The 15404-nt window shown below is 50.7% G+C and overlaps 1 protein-coding gene across 2 annotated transcripts in view; it reads right to left on the minus strand.

Moving 5' to 3' along the window:
- Positions 1 to 2269: 2269 nt before the first annotated feature.
- The window catches only part of RASSF5 (Ras association domain family member 5), a 63402-nt gene continuing 50267 nt past the window's right edge, over positions 2270 to 15404 (minus strand). For both annotated transcript variants that reach the window (XM_036909796.2, XM_036909797.2), the window contains 4 exons: positions 8153 to 8263; positions 6789 to 7086; positions 6154 to 6269; positions 2270 to 4647 (listed from right to left, as the gene is read on the minus strand). In XM_036909796.2, coding sequence (XP_036765691.1) covers positions 4495 to 4647; positions 6154 to 6269; positions 6789 to 7086; positions 8153 to 8263 — 678 coding nt within the window. In that variant the 3' untranslated portion in view covers positions 2270 to 4494. The remainder of the gene's footprint in view (positions 4648 to 6153; positions 6270 to 6788; positions 7087 to 8152; positions 8264 to 15404) is intronic.

A 15404-nucleotide genomic window follows, 5' to 3' on the forward strand; every position in this document is an offset into this window, starting at 1 on the left:
GGTTTTCGTTCCTCCCCTGCGTTCAAGGCTCCACAGCCCACCCAGAGTTCGGGCAGGTGGGGCCTTCCTGTTTTCGAAGTTCCTCTACCAAATATTCTACACCCTCTGGCTCTTGTGTTCCTGCCACCTGATTAGCCTCCTAGTCCCCAGATAGTCCCTTCCCATCTCCAAGGAGTTATTCAGATAGATGGCAGAACCCAGCTGTTCTTGTTGTCAGTCAAGGCATGGACTGGCTCTAAACCGCAGCAAACTTTAGGCTAGATAGAAATAAGAAACACCGAAAGCACATAGGACATGGGTTTCTATGTGGCAATGACTGGCCCCCAGCCCTGGCGTCCTGCCACCGACAGGGTAAATGTGAGGTGGCTACAAGACAATGGCCTTGTTACAGTGAAGTTGTCCAAAATGCTTCAGAGTCCCAGACTTGTTCACCTAGGGCTTGCAGCAGGGGTCTTCAGTTGGTCTTCAGAAGGTCTGTGAACCCCTGAAATAGTGTGCAGGATTCTGTATGCTCACCCTCCTGAGAGAGGTCACGACGCTTTTGTCAGCTTCCCAGCAGGATCGCTTGAGGCCAGAAGGGTTCGGAACCATCGCTTTGGTCCCTGCTCAGCTCAGGCAAGTCATTTCTGGGACCAAAGTGCTCCTTGTACGATAGGAAGGACTAAGGGCTGAGCTGAGCTCCTTTAGAGGTCTTTGGTTTTACCATCAAAAAACAATTACACTTCAATTTACTCCTTTTTCTCTCTCTCATCTTGACTTGATAAGAAAGACTTGAAAATATCCACAATATTCACAAATTACTACCTGGAGCTTGAAAAGCAAGGAAGGATTGGCTATGAAGATGGGAGGCCTCCAACCTTTTGTTACTAAGTCCAGAATAATAGGCCTTTCCCCTTGTGACTCACTTGAAATCAACTCACTCTCACTCATCTGCTCTCTGCCAGCATGAGCACATAGAGCTGAGAAAGGCATTTCTAGAAATTGACCCCCACCAAGATTCTATTACAACAAAATTTTTGGCAGACAGAGTTTAATCTGAGGGAGTATGGCCTATATAGTAGGGGTGAAACATTGTCCTTACATGAATACAGATAACTTGTCATACTTGATAAAGTTCTTTTTCAAGCATGATTAGTTTTGCACAATCTTGGAGGGATCAAGAGGTTGTGTGTTGTCTTGTCAATCCCTGCTAAAGACACAAAGTCCGTGACTGATGGGGCTGGGGCTACAATGAGTATCCACTCTGAAGTGTGGTTTAGCTCATATTCTGCTATGATAGTGCTGTCAAGACCTGTGCTTTGAATGGTTTTTCTAGTAATGATGACACACGTGCATTGTCATCTTCCCTTTCCTCGTAAACAGCACAGGCACATGTAAGAAGGCAGGTGAGAGTTAGGCTGTGTAATGGGTTCTTTTTCCTGTGTGCTAAGCTAAATAATCTATATTGAGGTCAAATTTACAACTTCAAACTTAATCCCCAAACTGTAACCAAATTAAGTTTCAATGAGAAGCAGAAACTGGTTCATTTCTAGGTTTTAGGGAAGTTACTGAAAGATATATCATCAGTCTAGGAGAATCAATGTTCAGACGTGCCTCATCCTTGCATAATTTTCAGAGTGCCTACTGGACAGGGTGTGCTCTTGTACAGGGGCATAGGGGGTGCACAGACGAGTGCTGATTAGCCCCCACAGCCCGAGGGCCCCTGCTTGCTGTATGATGTGTGGCCAGTACTGGAAGGCGAGCAAGAATTTCATCTTGTGGTTTTTTTCCATCATTACCAACATGCTCCTTTGATGGAAGCTAGGTAATGCTAAAGTGTACAGGAGGGTTTCAGTCATCTAATCTAGCCCTCTTCCTGCAGGTGACATGTTTTTAAACTTTCAAAAACACATTCCTATCTTATTTTTAAATCATTCCGGAAATGGACGGATCATTGCTTACCTCGGCGTCTATCCCGGCGTTAATCATCCTTTGCTCCAGAGCCGCCTTCCTCTTTTCTAACTCACTGTCTCTTCCTGTAGTAAGTCCCCTTGCCTCTCCCGCTCTGTGGGAATGTAGAATGACTGGTCACCCGGGCAGCAGCCTCCAGCTCATGCATTTGGACAGCTTCCTCGGGGTTATTTGAACAGCAGCCTTCATTCCTCTGTTCACTGGCAAAAGAAAATCTCACTCTGCCAAGGTGTTTGTGCTCCCCTCTGCTCCCACCCTCCTCCCCAGCTGCCAGCTTCCATGAGATGGTGAAGTGCAAGAAAGACATCTCCAGTCTGAATCATTTTTGCAACAAGCTTTTATTACTTTTTTAAAAACGCATATAAGAAAGACATTAACAAAGAAAGTATCCTTAAAACAAACACTTACACACTGGGCAACACCACAATAGAAGGCACTACCAGCAGCCATGCCCGCCTCTGGGAGGGAAGGGGTAGCATACATACTGTTTTCAGAGGCTGGGACCTCAGTGTGGGTCCTGGTCTAACTGTGCATGAGATAAAGTCTGAATTTTCCCATAATTTTCCTATTTCATAAACACCCCTCTTTATATATAGCTATATGCCATTATGTATATATGTACATGACTTTTTTTTCCTTCTCAAAAAATAAAATAGCCATCCCCATCAGAGGGAGGTTCTCAGCAGCATTCACAGCGGTTACGGTGGGAGCCATGCCTTCCGTTAATGTAAAAGACGTGCAGCAGGAAGGAAAAAGGACTCCCCCTACTCCCTTTAACACACAGCAGGGAGAGAGAGTTTTTAAGGGAGGGAAGTCATAAGGCTGAGCATGAGATGGCAGATAACCAGGGTTTTTGTGGCGTAACAAATCTTTCTGAGCTGCTGGCTTGTCTTGCTTTTGCAGCTCTGCCTTCCTTCTGGGATCAGGGGCAGTGTGCACTCAGTAAGGGTCAGGGAGGGGGCTTCTGAGGCTACACAAGAAGCTTGGGCTCCAACCAACCCAAGAGGGACTTGGGAAGGCAGAGGATGGCAAAGAAATGGTCTCTCCGAGGCTAGATTGCAAAACCAGCCCAACTTTGAAAGTTAAAAGTCCTCCCTCGGCACTGGAGTGTTTTTCCAGTCCTGGCTACTTGCTTGTGTAGTTTGGCTTGTTTGTTTTTAAATCTGAACCTAAACAAGGAGCCAGTACAAATGTAGAGTTGGGAACCTGACCTGCCCCATCAATGCAATTTGACATCACTTCTTTGAAGTCAAAGCCCAGGACCATAGATGGGAAGGAGGTCATGACCCTTGCCCCATACTTGGAGCAAGGGCTCTCCTGGCCTTGTCTCCCACATCGTGTGGTTCACTTCGTAGCAAGAGCAAGCCAGCAGCAGAGCTTCAAGCAAATGTGCACTGCTGCTGTCTCTCTCTGAGAACAAAAAGGCACTGAGGTCAGCAGGAGGCCAGCCCACAGACTCACTGGGTGCAGTGCCACGGGGCTGGCCCGAGCTTCAGGACACAAGGGACTCCAGGTTGGCTGAGTTGGAGGACCCCCACTCTGGAATCAAGGCAGCTCCTCTGGCAGCCCCTGGAGATTCCATAGCCCCAATGGGAGGGGAGAGGCAGTGCTGGAAGCCGAGGGGGAAACCCAGGCAGCCAGTCCCTCCCCGGCTCTCTAGCTGGGGGAAGGCTGAACACCTTTCTCTGCAAGGCCTTTTTGCTTTCTCTTGACTGCCTGATTTCCATACTCAGCAGGAGACTTTTGAAATGGTAAATGGCTGGTTTCCTTTTGGTGGAATCGTGAGATGATGGCAACACTAATTTTGAAGTTGTAACTTAAACGCACCATTGTAGACAAAAACGTGGCTAAGTACCAGACATACGCAGATATATATGCCTCTGGGTTTACACATGCACAGACTCTTGGGGGAAGAGGGCCCGGGCAGACTGCAGCTTCTCTGGAAGTCCTGAGCCACCCTCAGCTTCGGTGGTCCTTACCTGACTTCTGCGGCCAGTAGCCTGGCAACTTTCCCTTGAGCACGAGCAACGGGCACCTCGGGACAATGGCGAACAATCTGTGATGAGCATTATCCTGCTTTCCGGGGCTTAGCTCAGAACTGCTAAAGGAGTATGCTACAATCTTTGACTCATAAATTAAAGTACTGTGAGTGGCAAATAAGAGAGAAATTGAAGAAGAATTAAAGCCAGAGAAAGAACACAGAGTTCCAAAACCTTTCTTCTTTCCTTTGTCGGCTTGTGTTGATGACGGGAGAGGCAACTATTTGGTTTGTGAAAGGCTTGCCGATTGCGAGGACGACGGCTGTTCTTTGACATGAGTTCTGCTCGTAGGCAAGAGTGCAGAAGGGCACAGTGGGGGTGGGGAAGGGCAGGACTCCACCCCGTGTGCACGCACATGGCCATCAGAGATTTTGTGCCACATCTGGAACTGCTGGGTGGGCACAAATGCACCCGCCAGAGATGTCCTGAGAAAAAGTATCTGTTGCAAAATAATTAATAGTAAAAATAAATCCACGGGCGTTGGGAGAAGAGGAAGCAGGACCGGTTAGCCAGGTTTGCCCTGGGATTCTCTTAAGGCCGCCTCCAGTTTCTGCCTAAACTTGTCATACTTCTTCTGCACTTGCTGGATTTTGTCCTGCTCCTCTTTTTCCAGGATTGTTAGGAAATTCTGGAGCTCGGGGATGGAGAAGGCATCCCACTGAGAGGCGAGGTGGGGGACAGAATGGAGACAGGTTAGAAGTCGTACAACGCAAGGGCCTGCTGCCGCCACCTGTTTGCTCTACTTGCTCCGAGCAGCAGGTGCAATGGGTAAAGCCTGCTCTCCCGTGTCACACCAGCCACAAGTTCCAAATATTCTTATCTCACGACCACGAGCTAGTAGTCCCTGGGCCGTGTTTGTATTTGGAGAACAAATCATCTTAAATTTTCTCTGAGACCTTAGCAGCGATGCTAAGCTGCTCACGCCCCTGCTGGCCTGCTCCAGGAGTGATCGGCCACAGGCTCCCAACGCGTAGAACCACAAAAGGCACATGGCAGAGAGTGGGCCTTGGACTCAGGAGAAGAATTTCAGCCTGACTCCACCGTGTGACACCGAGCACTTCACTCCACCCTCCTCGGCCTGATTTCTCATCTCGTCTCCCTCCCTCCCGGCAGAGCGGATAATGAGATAAACCTGCAGAGCTCTGCAAAGCCTGGCTGGCCTGGGCCTGCCAGGGTGGGACCTGGCCTCTTAGCACATAGGGTGAGTCTGACAGGCTCACCCAGGACCTAACGGCCCCAGAGGGCCAAGGGATTCAACTCCTAAGCTCTTCAAGCACAAAGGAATATTAAGGTTATCTGACTTATTCCTCATGCTGTATAAACGAGAAGGCGGAAGTCCACAGAGGGAAGATGGTGTACCTTGTGGCAGCAAAACTAGAATTTGGACCAGGTCCCTGAGCTCCCAGGCCCAGGAGCTTCTCCCTAGGCCAGCAGTGTTCAAGCATTTGCAGTGGAACACTTTTCCAAACAAAATCTCCCATGCTTTCCAATAAATAAAGCAGATGGGAGCAGAACTTGTTGGTTGAAGCAGGGAGAAGGGACAGTCCCCTGCCTGCTTCAGTCTCCCCATGTTCCACAGTGACCCCATTCTGCTCCCCAAACCCTAGGCCTCCTCTGAGCTGCTCCCTGGCTCCTGGCCCTTGCTTCAGGATGCCACCTGCCAAGTACTGCCAGCTGCAGGGAGCACCAGCCAGGTTTCACGGCAGGTACCTCCCAATTCATGCCACAGGGGCGCTGGTTTGCTCCCTTTGGGATAAGAAGTCAGTTTTTAAGACCCAGGGAGAGACGAATGGCTCCAAAACATCTATGTCAGTGGAGCCCAGTGATGGGGCTTGCTGGGTCTCAGGTGATCCTGGGGCAGCAACAGCCTGGGCCTGAGTACAGTTGGTCAGCGCCCTGCCACCCTGACTTCTCAGAAATAGCATGAAATCCTGTCTTTCCACAGGCCTTGCCAGACACAGGCCCCGACTTGCTCCCCCCCAGGGTGCTTACAATGCTGGCGTGAATGCTGAGCCTCAGGCCAGGGCTCACCCCAGCCCCACTTTCTCAGGTCGCTGCTGCTGCAGGCTCCCACCTGGGCTGGGTAGTGAGACGGTGCCCAGGCCACCCACCATATGTGCCCTGAGGGCTGGGCTTGTGCAACAGGCCAAGGGCCAGGACCTACCTCCACCTCTCCAGTTTCATTCTCCTTGAGCACAAAGCTGAGGACATCGGTGTCAGGCCCAGCCAGCAGGCGCAGGTAGAGGGGGCGGTCGGCGATGGAGAGCTTCTGGAAGAGCACTGCAAATGGAGAGCAGGGGCTGAGGGCTCCTCTCGGAAAAGAGGGGCAGGGGCCCAGGGTGTGAGGCAGGACTGGGAAGGCAGAGCGGGGTGGTTATACCCGGAAGCAGCCAACCTTTGACCTAATAAAATTAACCTGGCAAGAACAGACAGGGTAATAACCTTTTAACTCTGGTGTCTACTTAGAGTTTGAAGCATGTCTCCACTCACCCATGTCATCTCCCAAAAGAGAAGGGGCGGTGGGAGGACTCCCTCCCACCCCACAGATGAGCAAGCGCAAGCCCAGGCATGGTTTTCCTGAAGTCTCACATGCAGCAAGGGGCACAACCAGGGGGCGTACACTCCCCGTCAGGTGCTCTGCCCAGGATGCGCCTGGCCCTTCAGCAGGTTCGACGCCACAGTGATGGCTGGACCGTGGTGCCAGAAGCCTGCTCCTCCCACCCAGGCCTGGCAGGGGCTCAGTGGGTGAGCACAGACAGAGCCGGGCAATGGAGCTGCTAGCTGGGAGCTCGCTCCTACCTTGCCCATCCTTGTGTATCCGCTTAAACAGTGCAAACTTCTGGGGGTTGTCCACAACCATGAACTTCTTGAGCAGCCCCTGGATGACTTCGCTGACCGTGGTGGTGCTGCTAATGTGTAGCTGCTTGATGGCATCGAGCGGTAGGTAGAAAGATGTCCGCTTGTCCGTGGTGGCCGCCAGGTTAACTTCCTTGATGGCGTCATAGATGGACTGGGGCCGGATCCCAGCGGGCACCGTCACTGGCCGCCGAAGTTTCAAATGCACTTTGATGAAACCCGTATAGGAACCGTCTTCACTCTGCCAGTGGGGGGATATCACGTGGGGTCAGGGCAGGTCTGTCTGGCATGATCCCCATCTGCCACTCTGGGCCATTGCCCCAGGCTGTGTGGGTGCTGCAGAGGTCTTTCCTAATCTCAGGGCCACCCAAGTCAGCCCCCTGTCTCCCTGAGTCCCTTCCTGTCTCTGCTGACCTGGGGAATCTGGAGGGGTAGAGATGCTGTCACTTGGCACTGGGCCAGACAAAGCCCACAGTATCAGCTGCCACAGAGGACACGTGGGACTGCTATGGCTGTCTGTCCCCCACCCTTGAGGGGCTCAGCCTGTCTGCCCTTCATCCCCTGCCACCAGGCAAATGCTGATTGACTTAAGAGAGTCCTCTAACTGACTTCTAAGAGGCAGGGTCAGTAGTAGCTTCTTCAGTTCGCCCCTCCAAACCAGGGAGGAGCAGGAAAGCTCTGTAGATGCGGTGCCCAGAAAACCAGCCCACTGGATTTCTTCCGGCATCTCTTTCCCAAAACCTGCAGCCTGCAAGACTGAACGCTGGGGCGCATCTGACACTGATTTCCTAGCCCCAGTCTAGCTGAAGCCCCAGAGAGCCAGTTGCGGCCATCCACCAGCAGGGGGCGCGGTTCTACGTCCTCCCTTCCCCACTGAAAGTGGCCTTCAGTGTTCCCAGACGCGGGCTGTAACTGTACAAAACTCCCCCTGTCCAGGGCTCCTGGGGTCCAAAGCAATACCGGGCCTTGGTCATGGTCTATCATGCAATTTCCCTAAGAGCTTCAACACATGGGCACTAATTTCTCTATTTTACCCCGAAGCTCAGAGATGGTAAGAATGTTTCCCAAAGTCACAAGCAAAAAAGTGAAAGAGCCAGTGATTGGCTTTGGATTTTATTCTAAAGCCTGTTCTGTTTCCCTAAAGCACGTGGAGGCCCCTGATGGCTCAGGCTATCAGCCTTCACACCCCTGGGCCTCTGGAGCCTTCCTGAAGGAAGGGAGGGACCTAGGACCCAGAGGGGGAGCAGAGGAGCCAAACCAGAAGGGGGGCAGGGGGCGCGGTGGGAAGTGGGGGGCAGTCCTCTCACCAGCTTCATGCCCAGGCAGTACTTCTCCCGCGTGTTGTAGCTGTCAATCTTCTGCTTGATCTCCTGCAGTGTGGGCGGGCGCGGAGTCTCCTCTGCGGGTTTACAGACATTCTGGAACAGACGCAGAAGCAAGGGTGGGTGTGCAGTGGTTCTCAGGATAAGAAAGGAAGTGACCACACCCTCCCACAGGCTCCCTGAGTGCGAATAAGTGGGCACCTTCCCCCAAAGTGGTGAAAACTGATAGCATGATGTCAGGGTGAGACCAGTTGGAGGTCAAATCCCAGTTGTACCACTGCATAGCTGGCCACCCTGGGGAAGTAACCTAAATCTCTCTAAGCCTCAGTCTCCTCACCTACGAAATGGGAGCAAAACTTACCCCTCGGGCTTGTTTTGAGACCAGTGTGAAAATGCCTGGCACACAGACACCGACTATGAACATAGTGAATCACCAACAGTTGCTATGGAAAAGATGCATTTAGATGCAATGGGAGATGCAGAGAAATGTGAGCCGTGATCCATCTCCTCAAGGAAATAACACCAGAGCTGGAGCAACGGGAATGTACACGTGATCCCAGCATATGCTGATGGAATGACGGCAATTCCTGCAGACCCAGAGGACGTAGGGCACATGGACACCAGTTCAGGCCCACGGCACTGGCCACAGTGCTTTGCACATAGTAAGAAGTACATATTTGTCAGCTGAATGAGTGACTGGTGGGGCCAGGGGGCTGTAGCCAACGATAACTGAGGGGACAGACCTCCTCTACTGGGCCATAGGGACAACCAACATTTACTAAGCTCCTCCTCTGTGCAAAGTGCTTGGCATGCATCACCTCATTTAACCCTCACAACTAAAACTCTCGGAGACAGGTTATTACCCAGTTTTACCAGTGAGACAAGTGAGACTAAGAGGAGTTTAATAACTTTTTAATGAAAGCCCTACGGTAAGTATATGCAGAGCAAAAAGGAAATCCCAGGCCTGTTCTGCTGCGTTCTTCTCATAGTGTTATGATTTATTCTTCCTGTAGGTTCCCCTGGTTCCCCCTCCACGCTCTTGGCCCCCCATGGAAGAGCAAGGGAAGAACAAAAATGAGGTAAAGGTCAGTGTCCTACACACCATGGATGGAGTTCAGGAGTGCATTGTGCGGTCCAAGCAACTCTGTCCCTTGGTCAGCTTCTCAAGTTCATTGCTACCCACCTCCCTGGTTTTGTTTCCTGTGTGTGAACAGGAGTATAGGAGCCATAGTTTGGGGGAATAAACAGGTCACTCAAAACCCACCCAGAATTTGACTGATCTTAGAAATCTAGCAGACTTGGGGCAGATCAGGATTCTCCTTTGGCAAATAGGGAAACTGAGGCCCAGAGAAGCAGGGCAACTGTTCTCCGGGCTGCCTTCATGACACTGTCCAACACTGTCTGGTGGTATCTGCTTTGCTGGGGAACCTCACAGCCACGCTGCCATCATAACGGGCACCCAGCAGGGCCTGCTCTGGCCTTCCTCCCTTCAGCAAGCCCGTCCCTTGGGAGACACGTCACACTCAGCAGGCTGTCTTCACTTCCTCCTCTCACTTTCCAATCCCACCCAGCTGATAACATGTTCAGCTCTGTGGCTGCCAAGGGGAGCTGGTGTGGCCTTCCTCCCACCACCCCCCCCCGCCCCCAGCGCAGAAATGAGCCAACACCCGATTTGCATCACAGCATCGTCCCTTGGCCTGTCCGCTCCCCCTCTGTACGCCTCCTCGGGACGCCTGCTGACACCAGCACTGTGCTGGGTACTCACACATACCCTCTCTTGCACACTGTGTATATTATTCCTATTTTATAGATTATGAAACTGAGGCTCAGAGAGGTGAAGAAATATGCCCGTGGTCCCACTGCTAGTAAGCATCTAAGCAGAGCTTGGAACTGAGTCCCGTCTAAGCCTGGAACCCATGCTCCTCCCAGTTCATCATGTGGCCCCCCTGGGGTGCTGCCTCTGCCCCTCCCACAATGATCACTGAAATCCATGCCGCAGGGCTGCTAAGCTAAGGCCTAAAAATTATGTCATTTCTGAAATACTCATCCAATATACATCCGAGGTGTATCTGATCAGTGGGTCAGGTCCCTGTGCCACACTGGGCCACAGTGGCACCTACAGAGAGATGCGTAACCTCCACAGTAGGAGGCAGCCGCCAGGATGCAGGGGCCACTCAGGGCCTTGATTCACTGACACCACCTGAGCAGAAGCACACCCCCGGGCATCTCCTGTTTGCCTGAGGTGAGTCCTCACAGCTGTCTCATTCACTGGGGGAATCATTAATCCAGGGACTCTTCAAATAAAGCTCCCCATTGTGCGTCCCTTCCCCTGGTGAGGTCCTAGAGATCCCCCTCCAGCCTCCACCCCATGGGCCGTATCTATGGACCAGATGTGCCTGACCATGACCCAACCCTGGGAGCCTCCAGACAGCAAGCCCAGTTGTCCAGTTACTATTACGCGGTCCATTCCGTCTGCCTGTCCCTCCTCAGCAGTTAATAGCTTTCTCATACTCCTCTACAAAAAAGAGCTACATGGTGGAAAGAAAACTCTAGAAGCTCCTAGAAAAGTTCTCATCGTTTCCAGCTGAGCTACAGCCATTTCCCTCTAAGAAAAGGCATGCCATGGCTTTCAAAGGTCAGTATTCCAGGCCTGGTTTTGAATACAGCAAGAGTCAGAGCATAAGGTTTCCGCTTCTGGTTCCCCTTTCCTTCAGCAGATAACCCATCTCTTCTCCCCACTTCCCACCACAAACCTGGGGAAGTGACGCAAGTGGCTGTGGCCACCCCTTCCAGGACTGATGCAGAAGACAGCCATCCTGACCTCACCCCTCTGTCTGGGAGTGCCAGGAGCCCTGTGTGGCCAGCATGAGGACTCTCACACCCCGGATGTCAGCACCCAGGGCTGGGATGGCTGCTGCCCACACCAGACCTGGCAGACAGGACCTGACCCATGAGCCGAATGAATCACCTCCCAAAGGAGGCCAGCCAGTCAGCCAGCCAGGCACAGCCCCGAGAGCCCACTAAGCCTTTCCCACCCAGGGGAGGTATAGAATCTAGACCAGGGCTTCTTGAACTTGGGTGCATCTGGAATCATCTGGAGTTCTTTAGAAACGCAGCACCTAAGCTCTATCCTAGAGATTCTGATTAATTGGTCTGAGTACAGCCTGGACAAAACGGGTGGATTTAAGAATCTCCCAGGTGGTTCTAATGTGCAGCAATGTTGAGAAGAGGTGGTATAGACCCCTCGCAGGCAGTTTTAGACCCCAAGGGTCCCCACTCAGCTACAGAGTTAATGCTTTGGTGCCCGTAGATAGCCACTGCCCAAAGGTTTACTTAAAAGGCAGCAACTGTTGTGTGAACAAGATCAATAATAGAGTCACCTTCAGGAGGTAAAGCAAAGACCACAATTTCTGTTTACCTGCCAGATTCTCAAGTCCCCAAAGGGAAAGATTTGTCTCTGTCCATGGGTACAAAGCCATGGGAAACCAAGCAGATAGAGTTTTGTCTGTTGGGACGGCCCATGATGGAGACAGAGAGGGGAGGGAGGTCACTCTGCTATGACTGAACAAATACAGGCATTGGCCTGTGATGTGTTTCTCCCAGGCAGTTTGCACACACCTTGGCACATCCGGCATGGAATTCATTGGCTCTGATTAAGGCCCTGGCGCTGGCAGCAGATGTGTAGCTGTTCCCAATGCACCGGTGCGTCCAAAACGCCAGGGAAAAACAGGCCTGTGCTCACATGCCCCGCCATAGGCAGGGCTGTGTCCTCTCTTAGCACTTGAGGTTACTGGCACAGCAAGTGAAGGGGCTGGATGCTAGAGGCCAGAGCAGAGAGGCCCCCCGAGAGAGTGATCCTCAAACTTTGCCATTAAAATGCCCTTAACAACAAAATTAAGAGGACCATCCCCTGCAGTCTGGGGCTCATCTCAGCGCAGATTTACCCTAAGTTGAACTTTATTTTACCTTAAGAAAAAAAAAAACCAAACACTGGCTAATTCTGCACTCTAATCAATGACTTACGTAGATTTTAATTTTGGTCACTGGAGAGCAACTGATGCTCAGGGAAGAAGAGGCTCTGAGTGGGTCCTGTGGCTTCTAGTTCCCCAGGGGGGCACAGGGCAGCCCCTGAGAGCTGCTGCTGCAGTGAGGGAGCCCAGGGCAAGGACTGGGCTGAGGAGAATCAGACACATTCATGTCCCTCTCCTCTTGACCCGGGTCACACAAATCTCATTTTGCCAAGAATTTCACTCTCCCTCTTAAACTCATTAGCCTCTTATTCCTTCATACTGCTTCCATACTTCATCCCCCCGGCTGCCCACCTGCAGCATCTGCATCTGCCCAGGCCTCTCTGAATGATGGTGACGATGGTCCTGTTGTTCTTTACTGGCTCCCCATGTGCCAGGCACCTTAGCATATATTAGCTCATTTCGTCCTCACCACACACTTGCCAGGAATGTGCAATTATACCCAGCTCACAGATGAGGAGACTGAGTCCAGCGAGGTTAGCACTGACCCACATCCAAAAGGTAGCGCTATACTATCTGGCACTTAAATATGCATCGACTTATATTAACCTCCGAGCTGCCTATCCATCTTGAGTTTTCTTCCCAACTAGACAGAAGTTCCTTAATGACTATGTCATACTTCAATTTCTTTATGCCTGGTGATTTCTAGCATGAAGCAGATAATAGATACTTGCTCCAGAACCTTCAATGGCACCCCAATGCCCACAGGGGGAGAAAAAAAACACCTTACTTTCTTTAAGAATTACAGTGCAGTGAGCCTTGCCTTCCAATTTGGACTAAGTTTTGTGAGAGAAGCACTAAGCCTACCTATGCACCATGGTACCCCAGAGCCCAGTTCCAGCTTGGCACATGGTAAAGGTGCAGGAAATCCCTGCAGGGTGAAGACAGGCATGTGTTTGGGTTCTGAGCACCATTACTAAGTGATCTCGAGGAAGCCAGATAACCTCTTTTTTTTTTGAGAGGGCATCTCTCATATTTATTGATCAAATGGTTGTTAACAGTTAACAACAATAAAATTCTGTATAGGGGACTCAATGCACAATCATTAATCCACCCCAAGCCTAATTCTCATCAGTCTCCGATCTTCTGAAGCACAATGAACAAGTTCTTACATGGTGAACAAATTCTTACATAGTGAATAAGTTCTTACATGGTGAATAGTGCAAGGGCAGTCATCACAGAAACTTTCAGTTTTGATCACGCATTATGAACTACAAACAATCAGGTCAGATATGAATATTCGTTTGACTTTTATACTTGATTTATATGTGAATCCCACATTTCTCCCTTATTATTATTATTATTATTTTTAATAAAATGCTGAAGTGGTAGGTAGATGCAAGATAAAGGTAGAAAACATAGTTTAGTGCTGTAAGAAAGCAAATGTAGATGATCAGGTGTGTGTCTATAGGCTAAGTATCAATCCAAGCTAGACAAGGGCAACAAAACATCCATGGATGCAGAACAGATAACCTCTTTAAGCCTCAGTTTCTTTATCTATACGTCTGGAATACAAATCCTTTATTCCCTAATAGGATTGATGCAAAGGTAAAACCAAGGGAGCTCATGTACAAAAGTGTTTTGGACATTGTCAGGCCCCTCAAAGGCATGTATGGTCGCTGTCATTCCAGGCCTAACAAGTCCTTTTCTGGTAGCCAATCTCATTTCTCACTTTCCTCGGGCATTTAATCTAGATTGGCCCACATGCCACAGCATTTGTTCACTCCTTTCTCTACACTAGTGGTTGGCAAACCTTCTCTATAAAGGGTCAAGTAGTATATATTTTAGGTTTTTGCAAGCCATACAGTCTCTGTTGCAACCACTCAACTCCACCATTGTAGAACAAAGCGGCCATTGGATGAGTGTGGTTGCATTTCAATAAAACTTTTTTCATGGAATCTGGCCCGTGAGCAGGATTTTGCCCACCTCTGTTCTACATCTTTGTGCAATTTCTTCTGCCTTGACTAGATGGTGCCCAGTGCTGCCAACTCCACCTTCTCTGTGTAGTTTCCCCATAGAATTTCCCCAGCCCATAGTAATCTCCTCATTCCCTGCTCTCCTAATACATTAAAATCCCTGGCATTTGAATTCCCAAATGGAGAAAGGTGTATACAGGTTGGTTCTAGTCCCTGCCTTTCTCCTGAATCTTACTTTTGTCAAGTGTCACATACTTCCTGTGTGTTTCCTTATACCACCAGCTGATGGGCCTTTTGTGTCTCTCCTTTCCCGTAACGGGCACTTTTCTCAAGCAGACAAGGCTTTGTGGCATCCCTGGAGTTCTGCTTACCCTCCTGCCCTTGCCAGTGCTGAGGCAACAAGCCGGCCGAGGCACGGCTGCAGGAGGGCTGCTCAGCTCACTCACGAGCTCAGGGACTCACTCGGAAGCACCAGCCCCATGCTTCAAACACTCAGGTTCCCGCTGCAGCAAAGCTGCGAATGACCACGTGCCCTGGACGTCAGTAGCTGCTCGCAAATTTAAATACACTACTGCAAGGACCCTCGGAGGTGCTCTTATAGCTTGTATGGCTGTATTCAGCATCGAATTATATGCTGCCTTTTATTGTTCAATGATTATTTCACATGTGTTACTCCCATCTCCCCAGTCAGATGTGCCTAGGAGGGAGACAGACATGCTGTCGATGATTACGCTTCTTTTGCTCCCACCGCAGGGCTCCACTGAGTGCCAGGCTGACCGCCAAGGAGGTGTCAGATGCATATCTGTTGATTGGGTGGCAGGAAGCAGGCGGAGTGATCTGAGTGGTTCCCAGCCTAGAGGCTGGCCACGGACCCCAGTCAGGTCCAAGAGCACCTCACACTGACCTGCACCCCAAGGGGCTGATGCTAAGAGTGTGCGGGCTGCATGGGGCTGCGGGCTTTGACTAGAAGCCGGCCCTGTGGCTCAGCTCTTTGCAGTTTCCCTGTGAGAGTGAATGCAAGACCATCAAATGACCTACGGCTTCTGGCAAGTCACTTCCCTTCTTGGGGCCTCAGTTTCCTCATCTATGAAATCATGAAGTGAGACCAGGGAGCTCCAGGCACCTTTGCAGCTCTACAATTTTACAGACAAGATAGGGCCGTTTCTTTCATCACGGCTTCCTCTTCTAGTTCAGAGAATCGGGTGTGGGGTGGATGGGGGCCTCTCGGAACCCAGGGCTCGTCTGAACTGCAGCAGTAACAACTGGTCTGAAGCAGCACTGACATTTCCAGTC

This window comes from Manis pentadactyla, chromosome 9 (genome assembly GCF_030020395.1).
Source record: "Manis pentadactyla isolate mManPen7 chromosome 9, mManPen7.hap1, whole genome shotgun sequence".
NCBI classification, from domain to species: domain Eukaryota; kingdom Metazoa; phylum Chordata; class Mammalia; order Pholidota; family Manidae; genus Manis; species Manis pentadactyla.